This window comes from Nerophis lumbriciformis, linkage group LG17 (genome assembly GCF_033978685.3).
Source record: "Nerophis lumbriciformis linkage group LG17, RoL_Nlum_v2.1, whole genome shotgun sequence".
Lineage (NCBI taxonomy): Eukaryota > Metazoa > Chordata > Actinopteri > Syngnathiformes > Syngnathidae > Nerophis > Nerophis lumbriciformis.
The window spans coordinates 11,017,599-11,035,000 of NC_084564.2; the positions used below are offsets into that span (position 1 = coordinate 11,017,599).

The window sequence follows — 17,402 nt, forward strand, 5'->3', positions numbered from 1 at the left end:
GATTTGTTATGATAATAAATAATAATAATAGATTTTATTTGTAAAAAGCACTTTATATTGAGTAAACAATCTCAAAGTGCTACAGTGTATAAAAAAAATAATAAAATAAAATAAAATAAAAAGATAATAAAGAAATAAATAAAAATAAAAACTAGAATAGCCAAATAGCTATAACTAGTATGCGTGTATATAAAAAAGGGGCTTTTAAGCCTTTTTTAAAAGCATCCACAGTCTGTGGTGCCCTCAGGTGGTCAGGGAGAGCCTTCCACAGACTGGGCGCGGCGGAGCAGAAAGAAAAGTATATATTATATAAGAATATATATCGTACATATTATATAAAAATATAATATAAACACATGCACCTGGGGATAGGTTGATTGGCAACACTAAATTGGCCCTCGTGTGTGAATGTTGTCTGTGTTGGCCCTGTGATGAGATGGCGACTTGTCCAGGGTGTACGCCGCCTTCCACCCGTGTGCAGCTGAGATAAGCTCCAGCACCCCCCGTGACTCCGAAAGGGACAAGCGGTAGAAAATGGATGGATGGATAATAGTATAATATATCAGCATATATTATATACAATATATATAATATGTAAATATTACATATATGTTATATTGCTACTAGAGATGTCCGATAATATCGAATATTATCGGCCGATAAATGCTTTAAAATGTAATATCGGAAATTATCGGTATCGTTCCACCCGATTGTAGCTGAGATAGGCTCCAGCGCCCCCCGCGACCCCGAAGGGAATAAGCGGTAGAAAATGGATGGATGGATGGGTTTCAAAAAGTAACATTTATAACTTTTTAAAACGCCGCTGTGTACACGGACGTACGGAGAAGTACAGAGCGCCAATAAACCTTAAAGGCACTGCCTTTGCGTGCCGGCCCAGTCACATAATATCTACGGCTTTTCACACACACAAGATCCTCCACAGGTATCCTGCATTACCTGTTGTGACGCTCGCTTGATCAATAAATGAGTCATTGTTCAACGATCATCACAGAGGTCATCCTTGATCCTACACACACACCCACGCCATTCTTCTAGCTAGGAGAAGGGGACAGGCCAGAGACACTACACTCGCATAACCCCCGAAAAATCGTTTTCATTGCCAAATATGGGAGAAATCTAAAGAATCAGGTTTGACTATGAAAATCCTTAGTCTTAGACATCCCTAATTTACACTTTAAAGCAAAGAAAATAAGTATACCATAACAGCTACGTTGTGGCGTACCTGCGGGTTTATGGACACAATTTTAAAGCTCTTTCTGCTGCGTCAGCGAGTTTCTCCACACAAACGTTTAATGGTAATTACATACCTGCCAACTTTTGAAATCAGAAAAACCTAGTAGCCAGGGTCCAGGGGCCGCAGGCCCCGGTAGGTCCAGGACAAAGTCCTGGTGGGGGGTTCAGGGGGGCGAAGCACCCCGACGCAAAATGATTGATTGCATTCAGACAGGTTAAAATGTTGCTAAAACCATCACTTTTCTATCAGTCACAGTGACTTTTCAAAACAAAAATATTACAGCAAAAATCATATGGGTTGATTGACATGTTTATTCTGTAAACTAACTTCAATAGTTTGAAATTATTTTGACAGTTAATGCCAGTTATCCTGTCAACCTTTCACAAGACTTCAATTTGTTAATTGAAAGTATAAACAGTATAAACACTTTTTACAGTAAACAAATGGTAAAACAGTACTAAACAATTCCATTAAAAAAAATTGGTGTCATTAACTTTCTGTCCAAGCTTGTATAATCTACTGCCTTGTTCAATTGTAAAAAATATTCTGTGCCTAAAATTCACATTTCTATCACAATTATCATACTGTAAACATGGTAAGCTAACTTCATTAAAATTAATAGTCCTGTCAATAGCATGGAATTACAATTCAAATGTAGTTTTTTTGTAAGCCTTTCAAAAGAATTCAAAATATGAAAAATTAATGAAAATTAATTGAAGCCATCAGACACTTGAAAAGTGGCACATTACATCTCGAATGTAATCATTTTAACTTTTCAACAGAAATAGCACTGCAAAAATATTAATGACATACTTCTGTATTTTGGTAGTTATGCTGTCAACATTTAACAAGATTTCTTCAACTTGGACTTGAAAGCATAAATAGTATAAACACTTTTAACAGTATAACAGTACTAAACAATTCCAATAGATAACATTGGTGTCATTACCTTTTTGTGGCTGAAATCCAAATATACGTTGAAAGTTTTCCACTTGTATCGCTAGCAACGGCATTAGACTTGTGTTTTTTTGTCCCAACGTGGTCTTTTACATCGCTAATTCCTCCGTGTCCGATTGAAAAATCTTGTCTGCACAAGGTGCAATTCGCGTAGTTTTCACCCTTTTTGGAACGGATAATTATTCCCGGATAGGCTTTTGAAAATTCTTCACGGAATGACTGCAGTTTTCTTTTCGGTTTAAGACTCGTTTGCGATTTTTCTCCGGCTGATTCCATGACCGTTCGCTCGTTTTGAAACAATGGCCTCGTGCTTGGCAGCGGTGCTATAAATAGCCTCGCGCATGGCATTCGGAATGGCTCGATAGGAAGTTACGGGAAGCAGTATCGATTGTCATTGTTGTTACGCGATTTCGTGAATAAAACTTAAAAAAAAAAAAAATTTCCATCCATCCATCCATTTTCTACCGCTTATTCCCATTGGGGTCGCGGGGGGCGCTGGAGCCTATCTCAGCTACAATCGGGCGGAAGGAGGGGTACACCCTGGACAAGTCGCCACCTCATCGCAGGGCCAACACAGATAGACAGACAACATTCACACTCACATTCACACACTAGGGCCAATTTAGTGTTGCCAATCAACTTATCCCCAGTTGCATGTCTTTGGAAGTGGGACAAATTTAATTAATGAAAAACCGTTTTTTTTATCACTGCAACCGTAACCCGGAATAGGTTGATGAAAACCGTACTAATTACGGGAAAACCGGAGTAGTTGGCAGGTATGTAATTATGACAAGTAGAGCTACGTCCAAGTGGGAACGGGAAAGAGTGGCGGCGCGTACCCAGGTCTTGTCCGTGAGCTCGGTTGTTCCCGTTGATGAAAAGCAGGGAAAATCCGCTGTACACTTTGCTGGATCCTGCAGGGCATTCCGGGACAAAAACCTCCTGACTGTGCCGGGTGAACAGGAAGCCGTCCTTCTCTGGTACATCCTCACATGAACCTGGGGAACCCCGAGGACCTTTTCCACCCATAGGACCTTGTGTACCCATGACACCTGCCAAAAGGTGAACATTTTTACTATGTGGTTCTGTTCTGGTCAGGAGTTCTTTCATGTTCGCCCGTCCCATATAATTCTTCTTACCTGTTGTTCCTGGTACTCCTCTGTCACCAATGTCCCCTTTCATCCCAGGAAAACCAGGCCAGCCCCTCCGCCCAGCCACCCCTCGACTACCTTTAGGGCCTACATTAAGCAAAACACAACGCTGATTTAATCTTTAGCTTTGTCAATAATTAGCTTTTCACAAAATTGTTCAAATGATTCACCTGTACTACCAGGTCTCCCTCTGGTTCCTGGGCTCCCTGGTTCTCCTGGAAGTCCCTCATCTCCTGGCAATCCTTGGTCTCCTGGTAAGACCACCACATCCCTGGACACGTCCTTTCCCCTTTCTCCTGCAGGGGCAGTATTCTGCATTCAAATTAGTAGTACTACTAATGGTGTAACTAACATGACTCCGCCCAACAGGACTGACTGACCAACCAGAGAGTACCAATGTACAGTTTTTAAAATAAACATATTGGTACTGTCCTGTAAGCTTTTGTGTTTAACCTAAACACAACTGGTCACTAGCAAAATGTAGACTATGGGCTGAACTATGCATATACTATTAAATAACTGTACCCCTTGCTGATCCTACCTTGTCTCCCAGGTTGTCCTGGAGGTCCATGAGAACCTTTGAGGCCCGGTGGACCATCCTCGCCCTTCATACCTGAAATCAAAGACTGAAGTTCCACACTGAGCCAGCAGAGAAAAAAAGCAGTAAAGTCGTTATCTTACCGACAGGTCCTGTAACACCAGTTTCTCCCATCAGGCCTTTAAGTCCCGGTACTCCTTGTGGTCCGTCTTCACCCTGAAATAAAAGATCCGAAAACATTCAATTTGGTTCTTCCACAATTGTAATAGTGCTAGTGTTCTCAAGTGTGAAAGAAGATTTTTGAAATTACTGACCGGCCTGCCTCGCTGGCCAAGATCCCCATGGCAACCAGGTATTCCAGGTTTACCTGTTGCCCCTTTAGTTCCCTTCTCTCCTTTAAGTCCAGGACCTGGAGGACCAGGAGGACCTCGACAACCCGGCGGACCTACAACCAAAGTAATAAATCAGAATTACACAGATAAAGATCAGAAAAGACAAATCATATTGAGCCATGAACTAGAGATGTGCGGTTTGCGGACACAACCGCGGAGTCCGCGGATTATCCGCGGGTCGGGCGGTTGAAATAAAAAAAAAATTAGATTTTATCCGCGGGTCGGGTCGGGCGGTTGAAATAAAAAAAAATTAGATTTTAAATAGATTCAGGGGGGTGGCAGTTAAACCAATTCGGAAATATATATACATAGTTAAATGTTGTTACCCACATACGAAAAACGAGCAGGCACCTGCAGCATATGCCACAACAGAAGAAGAAGAAAAAAAAGAGATGGCAACGCCGGCAGCAAACGTGGTACGCGACAAACTAAAAAAGGGAATACTAAAGACCAGTGGAAAAAAAGGCCAGAAAAGTTCAGCGTGGACTCGTTTTTATGAGGTTGTAAATCAGGATGATAGTAATGCTGGCTACGTGATTTGCAAGAGCTGCGACGCTGTTTATGTCTACGACAGTCACAAAACCGGGACATCTAACATGGTGCATCACATTTGTGCAAAACCCCGAACCTCCACAAACACCCTGAGCATGAGCAGTTTCGTCCGCCGTGATCCCAGAAGAGTGCCACAGGATGTTAAAACAAGGCTTACAGATGCATGTGTGAACGCAGCTGCCTGCAGCAGTTTGAGTGGCGCGAGCGCGCTTGGAGGTGCGCTCAGCGCGGCTCCCAGATGATTGCGCACTGGTGTGAGTCTGGGCCGTGACAGCGTGGCACGCATTGAATGTCTCTGCTGCATTGGATCAGTCTCCTTTCTTTAACGGGCAAAAGCTTTATAACCTCACTAATGCCTTGCATCGTCTATATTAGATATATAACAACGGGCGGGTGGCGGATGGCGGGCGGGTGCGGTTTTGATTAAATGTTAGTTTGGGTGAATGGCGGATGGTTGACGACTTTTGTGATGCGGTTGCGGATGAAATAATTGCCTATCCGCGCATCTCTACCATGAACCCTTAAAGCTGTATCACCTGTGGTCCCTCGCTCTCCACTTAGTCCTTTTCCTCCATTGTCTCCTTCAGTGCAGAGTCCCGGCCTGCCACGAAGACCAGGAAGTCCAGGGGACCCAGGAGGTCCAGGACAACCTGGATTTCCTTCGGGACCAGATGGCCCTGGATGACCACACGTACCAGAGGATCCCTTTTCTCCAGCACAACCTGAAAATATATATATCTTTTAGTTTCAAGTGAAAAGGAAGCACTTATACAATCAGTGGTTACAACTCACCTGGTGGACCTTTTGTCCCTTCTGCTCCTCTGGCTCCGATTCCAGGTGCTGGGCAAAATTAGAAACCTTGGGTCAGGTGAGACAGAGACAAAACCACCAATAATTACCAGGACTTATTTGTGTTTTTTCACCTCCCATGGCTCCTTTTTCCCCAGGAGGTCCTGGTATTCCATCCTGTCCCTGGCTACCTCTGAACCCAGGTAAACCAGGATCTCCAGGAGCCCCCTTGTTACCTGATGTGGAGACACATTGTCGAGATGTCTTTGTGTTTTTGACAAATGGTAATTTCCTGCTCAAACCAAGGCACCTGTAAGACCGCTAGGTCCTGGAGGTCCGTTGACCCCTGGAGGCCCATCACAACCTTTGTTACCAGAAGAGCCCGGTGGACCTGAGAGATACAGGGAAGACTTTGAGAAGATTCTTATCAGGTGCAAATGGACCAGTAGAAAAACGCCCACACTCGATTTTGTGTTTTTATCTCACAAACTTATCAACTCTTTCAAGATAAATGAATACAATTATAGACCTCTGCATCCAGGAGGTCCAGTGTTTCCTTTAGGGCCACAGGGACCACAATCTCCTGGAGGACCATCGTCTCCTCTATTTCCTGGGGTCCCCTGTGTACCTGCAGGACCTGGACAACCTGGCTGTCCCTGGAAGAAGACAGAAGAGGTTTGATGACGGAGATTATTTCCTAGTGGTTTGGGGAGACATATTCCTGGGGCAGAGACCATCATGGTGTTGTTGACACCAAAAAAAATACCTACTTCCACCAAAGGTGTAACCACATACAAGCATTACAGCAATTAAAGACATGAACGCACTAGCATAAATTCGGATATTTATCTACAAAATCACTAAGTTCTCTTAGCCATTGTTCACCCATTCCACCCTCCTGATCAGACCACATTCCATTAGTTTCTAGGACTCCCTTTCTCCTGATTCAAGTCTTAACTTTCCAGCCATAGTCACGTTGTCCAACTCAGAACATTCCATTCACGTTACAACACTTCCAAGTCACAACTGGTAGTCCACAGGGCTCTGTTCTTGGTCCTCTTCTTTTTTATCACTTATATCTTCCTACTTAATAAGGTTTTTTATTTTCATCTTCATACTTTTGATTAACTAATATGTATGCCAGGTGTTCTCAAAAGTTAATTTTATCATACTCGGAAGTGACTTGTGGTTCTGGACTCACTTCCTGTCAACAAAAATACAGGTGAACAATGCTTCGTGTCATACCTTCTCTCCAGATTGTCCTTTAGGTCCAGGTCCAGGTAAACTGGGTTCCCCTTTTGCACCCTTTAGTCCCTCCAGTCCAACATTTCCATCAAAACCGGGATTTCCACAAGGCCCTAAAGATCCCCTTTCCCCTTTGCAACCTGTACCCAAGATCCAGGTGTTATCCAGACAGTGTAAACCATCCATCATTTTTGTGTTAAACAAAAATTAAGTCAAATCATTCACCTGGCATTCCGAGATCACCACGATTGCCGGGAAGGCCACAGGAACCAGGAGGGCCTATCTCTCCATCTCTACCAGGTTCTCCAGGAAGTCCTAGGAGTAAAACGGAGTTGACAGTTTGTTCAGATAGCATTTCAGAGGTCTGGCTGGTTAACTATACGAGCCAGCGAGCGTCTGTTGAAAACCACCCGTACTTGTAACGGTGCGCACAACAAAAACAAAACAACAAACATGGCCGTAGACGCAAAGTTAAATCATGAAATGCAACCTTACAATGAATTCTGGAGCACCAGTTTAGTTCGACCTGTTTGGCAACGCGCCCGACGGATAATCCTTGAGATCACTCAACAAATTTTATTTTGATAATGTTTCGGGATAGATTCAATTGCATAGTTTGCTATTTTTGCTCATATCTGCTTTTAGTGGTAAGATCTCGACCCTTGCAAACTCAGATACTTCATACTCGGTTAGCTGCTCGGTAGTCATGTTGGTTTGGTGGCCCACCACTTTGTTGACTTCCGTTCAAAAGCCACGTGTCCGAATACAACCTATAGCCTGGTATGTGTAATTGCTCGGTTGAAACGGTCTCTAGCTGTGATGATGCTGGAAGAATGATGCAAACAACAACAAAAACACCTTGAGGTCCAGCACTTCCAGGTCTACCATTGGTGCCGTCACGACCTGGAGATCCTGGGGTACCCTGATTGCCTATAGCACCACTCAGACCTGGAGTTCCTAAGGATGAACAGTGAAACAAGCAAGAAAAATGGTAAGACGTGTTGACATTGGGACTTCCTGTTCAGGCCACCTCACTTAGACCAGTGGAACACTTGACTTCTACGTATGTTTACTGCACTTTTTCTTTACTTTCTCCTATTGCTCAGATCAGCCGCTCGTATTGGATACATTCTCAGTCGTCAAAGTCCCAGCAGATGATTACAAATGTTCTAAAATTTGCCAATTAGCCATGACAAGTTAACAATACTGGACAACATCTCGTCGACTCCAAAGAACATCGAATGAAGAACAAAGTCATTCAACACCAATCAAGTAGACTAGAGAACAATACCAGGCTCTCCAAGGTCTCCAGAGTCTCCATACATCTGCACAGTGATCTGTTCCCCTTTCGGTCCTATCTCCCCTGGGTTTCCCCAAGGCCCTGGTGGCCCCCGGGAACCTGTCGTTCCATCTACACCCACCTGACCTGAGACAAAGAGAAACAATTAATGAGTGATTTATACTCAGGTAGACAAACTAATTTGTGGTGACAACAGGTAACCTTGCGGCCCAGGACTCCCAGCCTCTCCTGGCTTCCCTATGTCCCCCGGACTTCCACGGACTCCTGGAAGACCCATGTCTCCTCTGATACCTGAAACACACATGTTGTTTAATGGCACTGCAAGGACTGCTCTAACATCCTATTTTTTAGTAAAAAAAGATTCCATGACCAGGCAGTCAGGAAAAGGTGGTTTTGTCAGGTTCTCTTGGTCTAAAATGTTTTCAAATGTATGTATGAACCATACCTGGGATTCCTGGTTGACCAGTGGTCCCACTCTGTCCCTTCAACCCAATGGCTCCTGGCAGACCTGGAGTTCCATCAAATCCCGGGACCCCAAATGGTCCTTGGGGTCCGAGGGCTCCCATGCCAGGCAGTCCAGGATCACCTAGCTGGCCCTTTTGACCTCTCGCTCCTGCAGAACAAGAACCGTCTTACACCGACCAAAATATTTGTTTTCTAAACAAAACATTTGTGAGTTTGTACCTGGGAAGCCGATGAGTCCCATCGGACCTTGCCTTCCTAAAGATCCAGGTCTTCCTGGAAAACAAGGTCCAACAGGACCAGGCGGTCCTGGAACACCATCCAGACCACTACAACCTGAAACACAGTGGCATGTGGACATGAGTGTCTGAGGGAAGTTTTATAGGATCACATAAGTGGACTTCCAATGAATGCATTTGCGCTACTGTGGTTAAAGGGGAACATTATCACCAGACCTATGTAAGCGTCAATATATACCTTGATGTTGCAGAAAAAAGACCATATATTTTTTTAACCGATTTACGAACTCTAAATGGGTGAATTTTGCCGAATTAAACGCCTTTCTAATATTCGCTCTCGGAGCGATGATGTCACAACGTGGCGTCACATCGGGAAGCAATCCGCCATTTTCTCAAACACCGAGTCAAATCAGCTCTGTTATTTTCCGTTTTTTTCGACTGTTTTCCGTACCTTGGAGACATCATGCCTCGTCGGTGTGTTGTCTGAGGGTGTAACAACACGAACAGGGACGGATTCAAGTTGCACCAGTGGCCCAAAGATGCGAAAGTGGCAAGAAATTGGACGTTTGTTCCGCACACTTTACCGACGAAAGCTATGCTACGACAGAGATGGCAAGAATGTGTGGATATCCTGCGACACTCAAAGCAGATGCATTTCCAACGATAAAGTCAAAGAAATCTGCCGCCAGACCCCCATTGAATCTGCCGGAGTGTGTGAGCAATTCAGGGACAAAGGACCTCGGTAGCACGGCAAGCAATGGCGGCAGTTTGTTCCCGCAGACGAGCGAGCTAAACCCCCTATCGACCCTAGCTTCCCTGGCCTGCTGACATCAACTCCAAAACTGGATAGATCAGCTTTCAGGAAAAGAGCGCGGATGAGGGTATGTCTACAGAATATATTAATTGATGAAAATTGGGCTGTCTGCACTCTCAAAGTGCATGTTGTTGCCAAATGTATTTCATATGCTGTAAACCTAGTTCATAGTTGTTAGTTTCCTTTAATGCCAAACAAACACATACCAATCGTTCGTTAGAAGGCGATCGCCGAATTCGTCCTCGCTTTCTCCCGTGTCGCTGGCTGTCGTGTCGTTTTCGTCGGTTTCGCTTGCATACGGTTCAAACCGATATGGCTCAATAGCTTCAGTTTCTTCTTCAATTTCGTTTTCGCTACCTGCCTCCACACTACAACCATCCGTTTCAATACATGCGTAATCTGTTGAATCGCTTAAGCCGCTGAAATCCGAGTCTGAATCCGAGCTAATGTCGCTATAGCTTGCTGTTCTTTCCGCCATGTTTGTTTGTGTTGGCTTCACTGTGTGACGTCACAGGAAAATGGACGGGTGTTTATAACGATGGTTAAAATCAGGCACTTTGAAGCTTTTTTTAGGGATATTGCGTGATGGGTAAAATTTTGAAAAAAACTTCGAAAAATATAATAAGCCAATGGGAACTGATTTTTAATGGTTTTAACAATTCTGAAATTGTGATAATGTTCCCCTTTAAAGTTTGGATATGTGTAGTGCATAAAAACAAGAGCAGGGATGTCCAAACCTTTTCTATTGAGGGTTGCAGCATATACTGTACCTGGCGATGTCGCAGTCACACAGAAGCTCCCTTTCAACTTGCGGCCAAAGTGAACATTTCAAACAGCATAAAAGTATTTGAATGGTTCACATTGGTTCTGTAAGCTAGACTTTTGATTGATAATGTTCAGTAATATGACTTTTAGTTAAGCTCTTCATGCCCATCTCATCACATCTTAAATCTACCTTTGGGACCTGGAAGTCCATCCAACCCAGCAGATCCTGGAACTCCAAAAGTCCCTCGGGGACCTTCAGATCCTGGTGGTCCCAGAGAGCCATCTTCTCCTTGTGGCCCTACTTGGCCGAGCTGACCCGGAAAACCAAAACCGGCATCCCCCTGTTAACATGGAGAAGCAACACCAGTGGTGAAGGTTGTGAAACGAACTTCCTTACATTGAGTATTAGCTCATGTCACCTTCAAGCCCGGTCTTCCCGGAGGCCCTGATGGTCCAGAGCGCCCCTTGCTTCCGTAACTTGCCGTACCTGGTCTTCCTGGAAGGCCTTTGAGTCCTGAGGCCAGGAAGAAATTCAGTAGGTCACATGCACCTCAATAATGAATCCATGCTCTTCTAAAACCTTACCCTTCACCCCTGGGAAGCCTGGAGGACCCTGGAAAGTAAATCCTTCCTCTCCCTTTTCTCCCTTCAGACCTACCAGTCCAAGATTCCCAGGGCGTCCCATCACACCTGAGATAATCAGAAAGAGAAAATAAGTCACATACAAATGTGAATTTGGTTATACCTTGAAAACGGGACAGAGTTTTCATCCATTTAAAACACCCACTGAGGGTAACAAATAAAGCCTGCCATGATTTTTCTTATGATTCAGTCTCACCTTCTGGTCCAGGATTCCCAGATGAACCCTTAATCCCCTTCTGGCCAGGATCTCCCTGAATGGTTATGATTTCACCAGAAGAACCTTTTTCTCCTAAAACACAAATACAGTAGTGTTGGGACTTACTGAATGGATCCAACATATTTGTCAGGGGTCTAATGTCCTGTCACTGCCCTGGCCACTCCTACCTGGTTTACCGGGATCTCCTCGCTGGCCTAAAACTCCAACATCACCTGGGGGTCCTGGAGGTCCTGGAACCCCGATGCCTGGAAGCCCTGATGGCCCCATTTGTCCTATCTGGCCCCTAGGACCAGTCTCTCCAACAGGACCTCTGTCACCTTTTGGTCCTTGGGGTCCCTGCAGACAAACAATTCTATTGAACATGTGCCTCTTAGTCAATTGGATGCACCATCAATCTGTGCTTCAATTCAGGGCCCTTGTGCAAGGCACCATATAACTCCCCACCACAAACTGAGCTCAGACATCTCCCCTTGCCTGTTTGTGTGTGGGCCAAATTCTGTTTTCTTACAGTCAAACACTTACAAGGTTTCCCTTCAGTCCTGGTGTCCCGTTGGGTCCTGGTATTCCAGATGATCCTTCTGCACCCTCACGGCCTGGAGGTCCAGTGATTCCTTGGTCCCCAACATCACCCTTCTGTCCGATCCTCCTCACAATGCCAGGTACACCTGTTGAACCAGGAGCTCCTGGCTGTCCTGGGATGCCAAAGAGGCCCTGCAGAGCAAAATGGAGAGAGAGTTGAGGAACCACATTTCCTGTGATCCAGTTTTTCTAATGAGAGTAAACTTCAAGGGCTTGTGGATCTAGCTGAATCAATGTGAAGCTAGGCACCATTATCAAGTTATTCTGATTTCAGTGTGAATGGTTCACAGTTTCCGGAGCGTTGACCTGAGCTCACCTGTAGACCAGGTACTCCGGCAATACCTTTCACCCCATTGAGACCTTTGGGTCCAGGAGTGCCAGGTGCACCTGAAAAAGAGAATATGCCATATTCAATGTTGAGAAGCTTTATTCATGCAAATAAAGATATTACTGTGCAAAGGTATTGTCCTTTTTTTTACCTCTCTGCCCATCTGCACCTGGTTTCCCTGGTTCGCCTGGAGGTCCAGGGGGTCCCACGACAACCGGACAGACCAAACACACCTCCCCCTTCTCGCCTATAAATCAGTCAATGAAGCAAACCTATCAATATCACAAGATAACAACGTATACAGTATATGTTTGTGTCCCACCTTCCGGGCCTTCCTGTCCTCTGGTCCCCGGAGGTCCCATCAGGCCTTTCAAACCTTTGGCACCTGGAAGTCCAACATCTCCTTGCAGTAATTCTGAGAAAATACATTTTAGGCCAACATCTTGGAGTCGAAAAATACCTCTTTCATAGAAGCTCGGCAAGCTGCGTTACCACTGGCTAGTCTTTGCACCGCAACGTTAACTGGTCTAGTTTGGAATCATCACCTGGTATTCCTGGTTCTCCTGGTTCTCCCTCAGACCCTGTAGCTCCTGGGGCCCCAGGTTGTCCTGGACGGCCAATAACGAACGGCCCAGGCTCCCCTGGTTCTCCTTTTGGGCCTGTAAAGCCAGGTGGTCCCTTAGGACCCGGTTGACCAGGTGGACCCTCCCCTTAAAAGAAATGATTAATGAGACAAGACAGAAGAAAAGTCCTTATGACTACTGCCAAGTCACCATGGTTGATTTTTGGGTAAAAAAAGGTATGATACCTGGCTCGCCCTGCAGTCCAGGGAACCCGATAAGTCCTGAAGGAGTCAGAGAAGAAGACCGATGTGATCAGAGATCCACGTACAAACATACTGATGATAATCCAAGGTACCTGGTTCGCCGGGGGCTCCTGCTTGTCCGGGTGGCCCGGGAACACCAGGCTGACCCTTCACGAATCTGTGCTTCAAAAAAATCTAATGGAGAAAAACATGGATCAGTTTTTTTGGGGGCCAATTCCAACATGGCTGCTTAAAGACACAAGAACATCCACCGGCTTCGCGGTTTACGAGAAAACGTTTTTCCTCACCTCGCCTGGAGGACCCGGAGGACCAAAGTCGCCTTTCTCGCCCTGAACACAAAAAAATGCAGAAGTTATTCCTGACTTTCTCATTCTCTTCACAAAAACGACTAATACCAGTTCCTGTTCTCACCTGTGCTCCATCGATGCCTGGGGGGCCCAGGTACCCTCGGTCTCCTGGTTCTCCCTGCAGACGTGACAAAATAGCTGTTCGGTTATGGAGTCAGTGAGTCCAACATTGACACGTTCCTCACCGGTTGCCCAAGTTCTCCGAGGAGTCCGTCCTTTCCTTGTTTTCCCTGCAAAGTGCAACGTTGGAACCTCATTTAGACGTGACACAAAATCAACAAGACCGTCCTTCTGCCACTTAGAGGACAGAAGAGAAGAAAGTGCATCCGATACAATATCGCTCGACCTTAAGATACCGTAAAGACAATACGCTGCCGGTCAAACGTGACAGTACAGTATCCTTTACAGTATCACTCAGCATTACAAAATTGTGTACGATATTGCTCAATGTTGTGATACCTTGTGACCGAACGATAGCGCTATACGCTCATTGTTACCACAATATCGCACATCGTTACAATGTGTGCCCGTGTAATATCGCGCATATCGCTCATCAATACAATGTGTTACAGTATGATATCGCACATAGTTACAATGTGTGACAGTATGATATCACTGATATGGCTCATCGTTACAATGTGTGACTGTGTGATATATTATATTATATATTTTTTGTGGTACCCTTTATTTAGAAAAGTACAAAAAGTATCGAAATACATTTTGGTATCGGGACAACCCTACTCGCTACAATGTGTGGCAGTATGATATCACTCACATTGCTCATGATTACGCGTGACAGTATGTCACTCATATTGCTAATCGTTACAATGCGTGACAGTATGATATCGCATTAAGAGACAAAGTGGGACAGTATGATATCACTCATTGTTACAATGCGTGACAGCATGATATCACTTATATCGCATTAAGATACAAAGTGTGACAGTATGATATCACTCATTGTTACATTGTGTGACAGCATGATATCACTTATATCGCTCATCGTTACAATGTGTATAATATCACTGATATTGCGCATCATTACAATGTGTGACAGTATGATATCACTCATCGTTACAATGTGTGACAGTATATCACTCATATCACACATCGTTACAATGAATTACAGTATGATGTCACTCATATCACACATCGTTATAATGAATTACAGTATGATGTCACTCATATCGCTCATCGTTACAATGTGTGACAGTATGATATCACTCATATTGCACATCGTTACAACGAATTACAGTATGATGTCGCTCATAATTACAATGTGACAGTATGATATCATTCATATTGTTCATCGTTACAATGTGTGACATTATGATATCACTCATATTGCTAATCGTTACAATGTGTGACAGTATGATATCCCTCATATCACTCATCGTTACAATGTGTGACAGTACGATATCACTCATATTGCTCATCGTTACCATGTGTGAAAGTACGATATCACTCATATTCATCATCGTTACCATGTGTGACAGTATGATATCACTCATATCGCTCTTTGTTACAATGTATTACAGTATGATATCGCACATAGTTACAATGTGTGACAGTATATCACTCATATCGCTCATTGTTACAATGTGTGACAGTATGATGTCACTCATATCGCTCTTCAATACAAAAGTGTTACAGTATGATATTGCATATAGTTACGTGTGAAAGTATGATATCGCTCATATCGCTCATCGTTACAATGTGTGGTGGTATGACATCACTGATATCGCTCATCGTTACAATGTATTACAGTATGATATCACTCATGTTACAATGTTTGACAGTATGATATCGCTCATATTGCTCATCGTTATAACGTGTGACGGTATGATATCACTCATATCGCTCATCATTACAATGTATTACAGTATGATATCACTCATAGTTACAATGTACTACAGTATGATATCACTCATAACCCTCATCGTTACAATGTGTGACAGTATATCACTCATATCGCACATTGTTACAACAAATTACAGTATGATGTCACTCAGTTACAATGTGTGACAGTACGATATCACTCATATCCCTCATCGTTACAATGTGTGACATTATGATATCACTCATATCGCTCATTGTTACAATGTGTGCCAGTATGATATTACTAATATGGCTCATCGTTACGATGTGTGACAGTATGATACACTCATATCCCTCATCGCTACAATGTGTGACAGTACGATATCACTCATCGTTACAATGTGTGGCAGTATGATATCACTCATATCCCTCTTCGTTACAATGTGTTACAGTACGATACCACACATATCGCTCGTTACAATGTGTGACAGCATGATACCACTCAGTGCTCGTCATTACAATGTGTAAGAGTATGATATTATTCATATCACTCATCGCTACAATTAATTACAGTATATCACTCATGATTACAATGTGTTACAGTATGATACCACTCATATCGCTGAATGTTACAATGTGTTACAGTATGGTATCTCTTATAGTTACAATGTGTGACAGTAGGATACCACTCATATCGCTCATCGTTACAATGTGTGACAGTATATCTCTCATAGTTACAATGTGTGACAGTATACCACTCATATCGCTCATCGTTACAATGTGTTACAGTATGGTATCACTCATAGTTACAATGTGTGACAGTACGATATCATTCATATCACTCATCAATGAATTACAGTATATCACTCATAGTTACGTGTGACAGAATGATATCACTCATATCGCTCATCGTTACAATGTGTGACAGTATAATATCACTCATCGTTACAATGTGTAACAGTATGATATCACTCATCGTTACAATGTGTGACAGTAGGATACGGCTCAAAGATTCATCCTAAAATAAAAAAATAAAATAAAATAAATAAATTTAAAATTTAAAATAAAATAAAAAAAAGATGAATCCTTACCAGTGTACCAGGGTCACCTCGCTCGCCCTTGTCTCCTTTAAGGCCCGTTTCCCCCAGTGGACCCTTGAGAGAAAAATGGACACCTCCCATTTAGAGGGAGGTATAAATAATGCTTGATGTGGGTCAAAAAGGCCAAAACCTACCGTAGGTCCAGGACAACCTTTCTCCCCAACATCACCCGGCTCGCCCTGAAACCACAAAAGCGTTGAGGTGGGACCTGGTGGCTGAAGAAGTGGACCCCTGGATGAAGCACACCAACCTTCAGTTCTTTGGGTCCTTCTGCATACAATTTGATTCCTTTTTGGCCGGGAACTCCTGGTGGTCCGCGACCCCCCTAAGAGTCAAAGTGATGGCCGATAAAACACTGCAGTCCAAGCATGAGTCTGTTGTGCCGTGGATCTTCTGAACCCACCTTCTGACCTTGGGGACCTGGGATCACCGGACTGGGACCCTCTTGACCCTGACATGATGACATCACAAGGAACCATTCACACCAGTCACAAGGCAGGGGTGTCCCGATACAACTTTTGTCACTTACAGATATTGTAGTCTTGAGTATAGGCAGATACTGATATTAATACGATATTTTAGCACGAATCATACTTTTTATTTTTTTTATTTTGCAGTGTGTAATGTCAGAGAAGGTTTGATCAAGTGGAAAATACCCAGAGAATATTGGTAGGTATGAAAAACACAATCATTCATTAAATTAAGGACATGAGTCGCAGTAAGTTTAAACTTAAGTAAGTAAAAACTTTTAGTTTATTTAAACAAAAAAGACAACATTCTTCTTTGGGACCATTTTTTCAACCTGAGGTAGTTCCAAAAAGAAGTTTAAAAAAAAAGAAAAAAAGATGTATATATACTGTATATCTGTACATACATACATACATACATACATACATACATACATACATACATACATACATACATACATACATACATACATACATACATACATACATACATACATACATACATACATATATATATATATATATATATATATATATATATATATATACGGGGTGCCAGCAATCTGAGGGTTCCTGGTTCAATCCCCACCTTCTACCAACCTCGTCACGTCCGTTGTGT

The 17,402-nt window shown here is 43.4% G+C and overlaps 1 protein-coding gene across 2 annotated transcripts in view; it reads right to left on the reverse strand.

Moving 5' to 3' along the window:
- Nucleotides 1-17,402, reverse strand: part of col4a3 (collagen, type IV, alpha 3) — a 50,545-nt gene that overhangs the window by 10,095 nt on the left and 23,048 nt on the right. For both annotated transcript variants that reach the window (XR_009816575.2, XM_061972449.2), the window contains 37 exons: nt 16,720-16,767; nt 16,567-16,641; nt 16,451-16,495; nt 16,308-16,370; nt 13,584-13,628; nt 13,463-13,516; nt 13,339-13,380; nt 13,144-13,225; nt 13,034-13,069; nt 12,771-12,935; nt 12,548-12,640; nt 12,377-12,472; nt 12,214-12,284; nt 11,841-12,029; nt 11,486-11,654; nt 11,298-11,390; nt 11,045-11,149; nt 10,879-10,973; nt 10,650-10,800; nt 8,864-8,977; nt 8,625-8,792; nt 8,381-8,470; nt 8,171-8,305; nt 7,738-7,836; nt 7,105-7,194; nt 6,880-7,019; nt 6,164-6,290; nt 5,945-6,025; nt 5,769-5,870; nt 5,638-5,685; nt 5,382-5,567; nt 4,216-4,346; nt 4,045-4,117; nt 3,905-3,976; nt 3,534-3,659; nt 3,352-3,450; nt 3,052-3,264 (listed from right to left, as the gene is read on the reverse strand). Coding sequence is in view for 1 of the 2 variants with exons in the window: in XM_061972449.2 (XP_061828433.1) it covers nt 3,052-3,264; nt 3,352-3,450; nt 3,534-3,659; nt 3,905-3,976; nt 4,045-4,117; nt 4,216-4,346; nt 5,382-5,567; nt 5,638-5,685; nt 5,769-5,870; nt 5,945-6,025; nt 6,164-6,290; nt 6,880-7,019; nt 7,105-7,194; nt 7,738-7,836; nt 8,171-8,305; nt 8,381-8,470; nt 8,625-8,792; nt 8,864-8,977; nt 10,650-10,800; nt 10,879-10,973; nt 11,045-11,149; nt 11,298-11,390; nt 11,486-11,654; nt 11,841-12,029; nt 12,214-12,284; nt 12,377-12,472; nt 12,548-12,640; nt 12,771-12,935; nt 13,034-13,069; nt 13,144-13,225; nt 13,339-13,380; nt 13,463-13,516; nt 13,584-13,628; nt 16,308-16,370; nt 16,451-16,495; nt 16,567-16,641; nt 16,720-16,767 (3,811 nt within the window). In the remaining variant the exon portion in view is untranslated. The remainder of the gene's footprint in view (nt 1-3,051; nt 3,265-3,351; nt 3,451-3,533; nt 3,660-3,904; nt 3,977-4,044; nt 4,118-4,215; nt 4,347-5,381; nt 5,568-5,637; nt 5,686-5,768; nt 5,871-5,944; nt 6,026-6,163; nt 6,291-6,879; nt 7,020-7,104; nt 7,195-7,737; nt 7,837-8,170; nt 8,306-8,380; nt 8,471-8,624; nt 8,793-8,863; nt 8,978-10,649; nt 10,801-10,878; nt 10,974-11,044; nt 11,150-11,297; nt 11,391-11,485; nt 11,655-11,840; nt 12,030-12,213; nt 12,285-12,376; nt 12,473-12,547; nt 12,641-12,770; nt 12,936-13,033; nt 13,070-13,143; nt 13,226-13,338; nt 13,381-13,462; nt 13,517-13,583; nt 13,629-16,307; nt 16,371-16,450; nt 16,496-16,566; nt 16,642-16,719; nt 16,768-17,402) is intronic.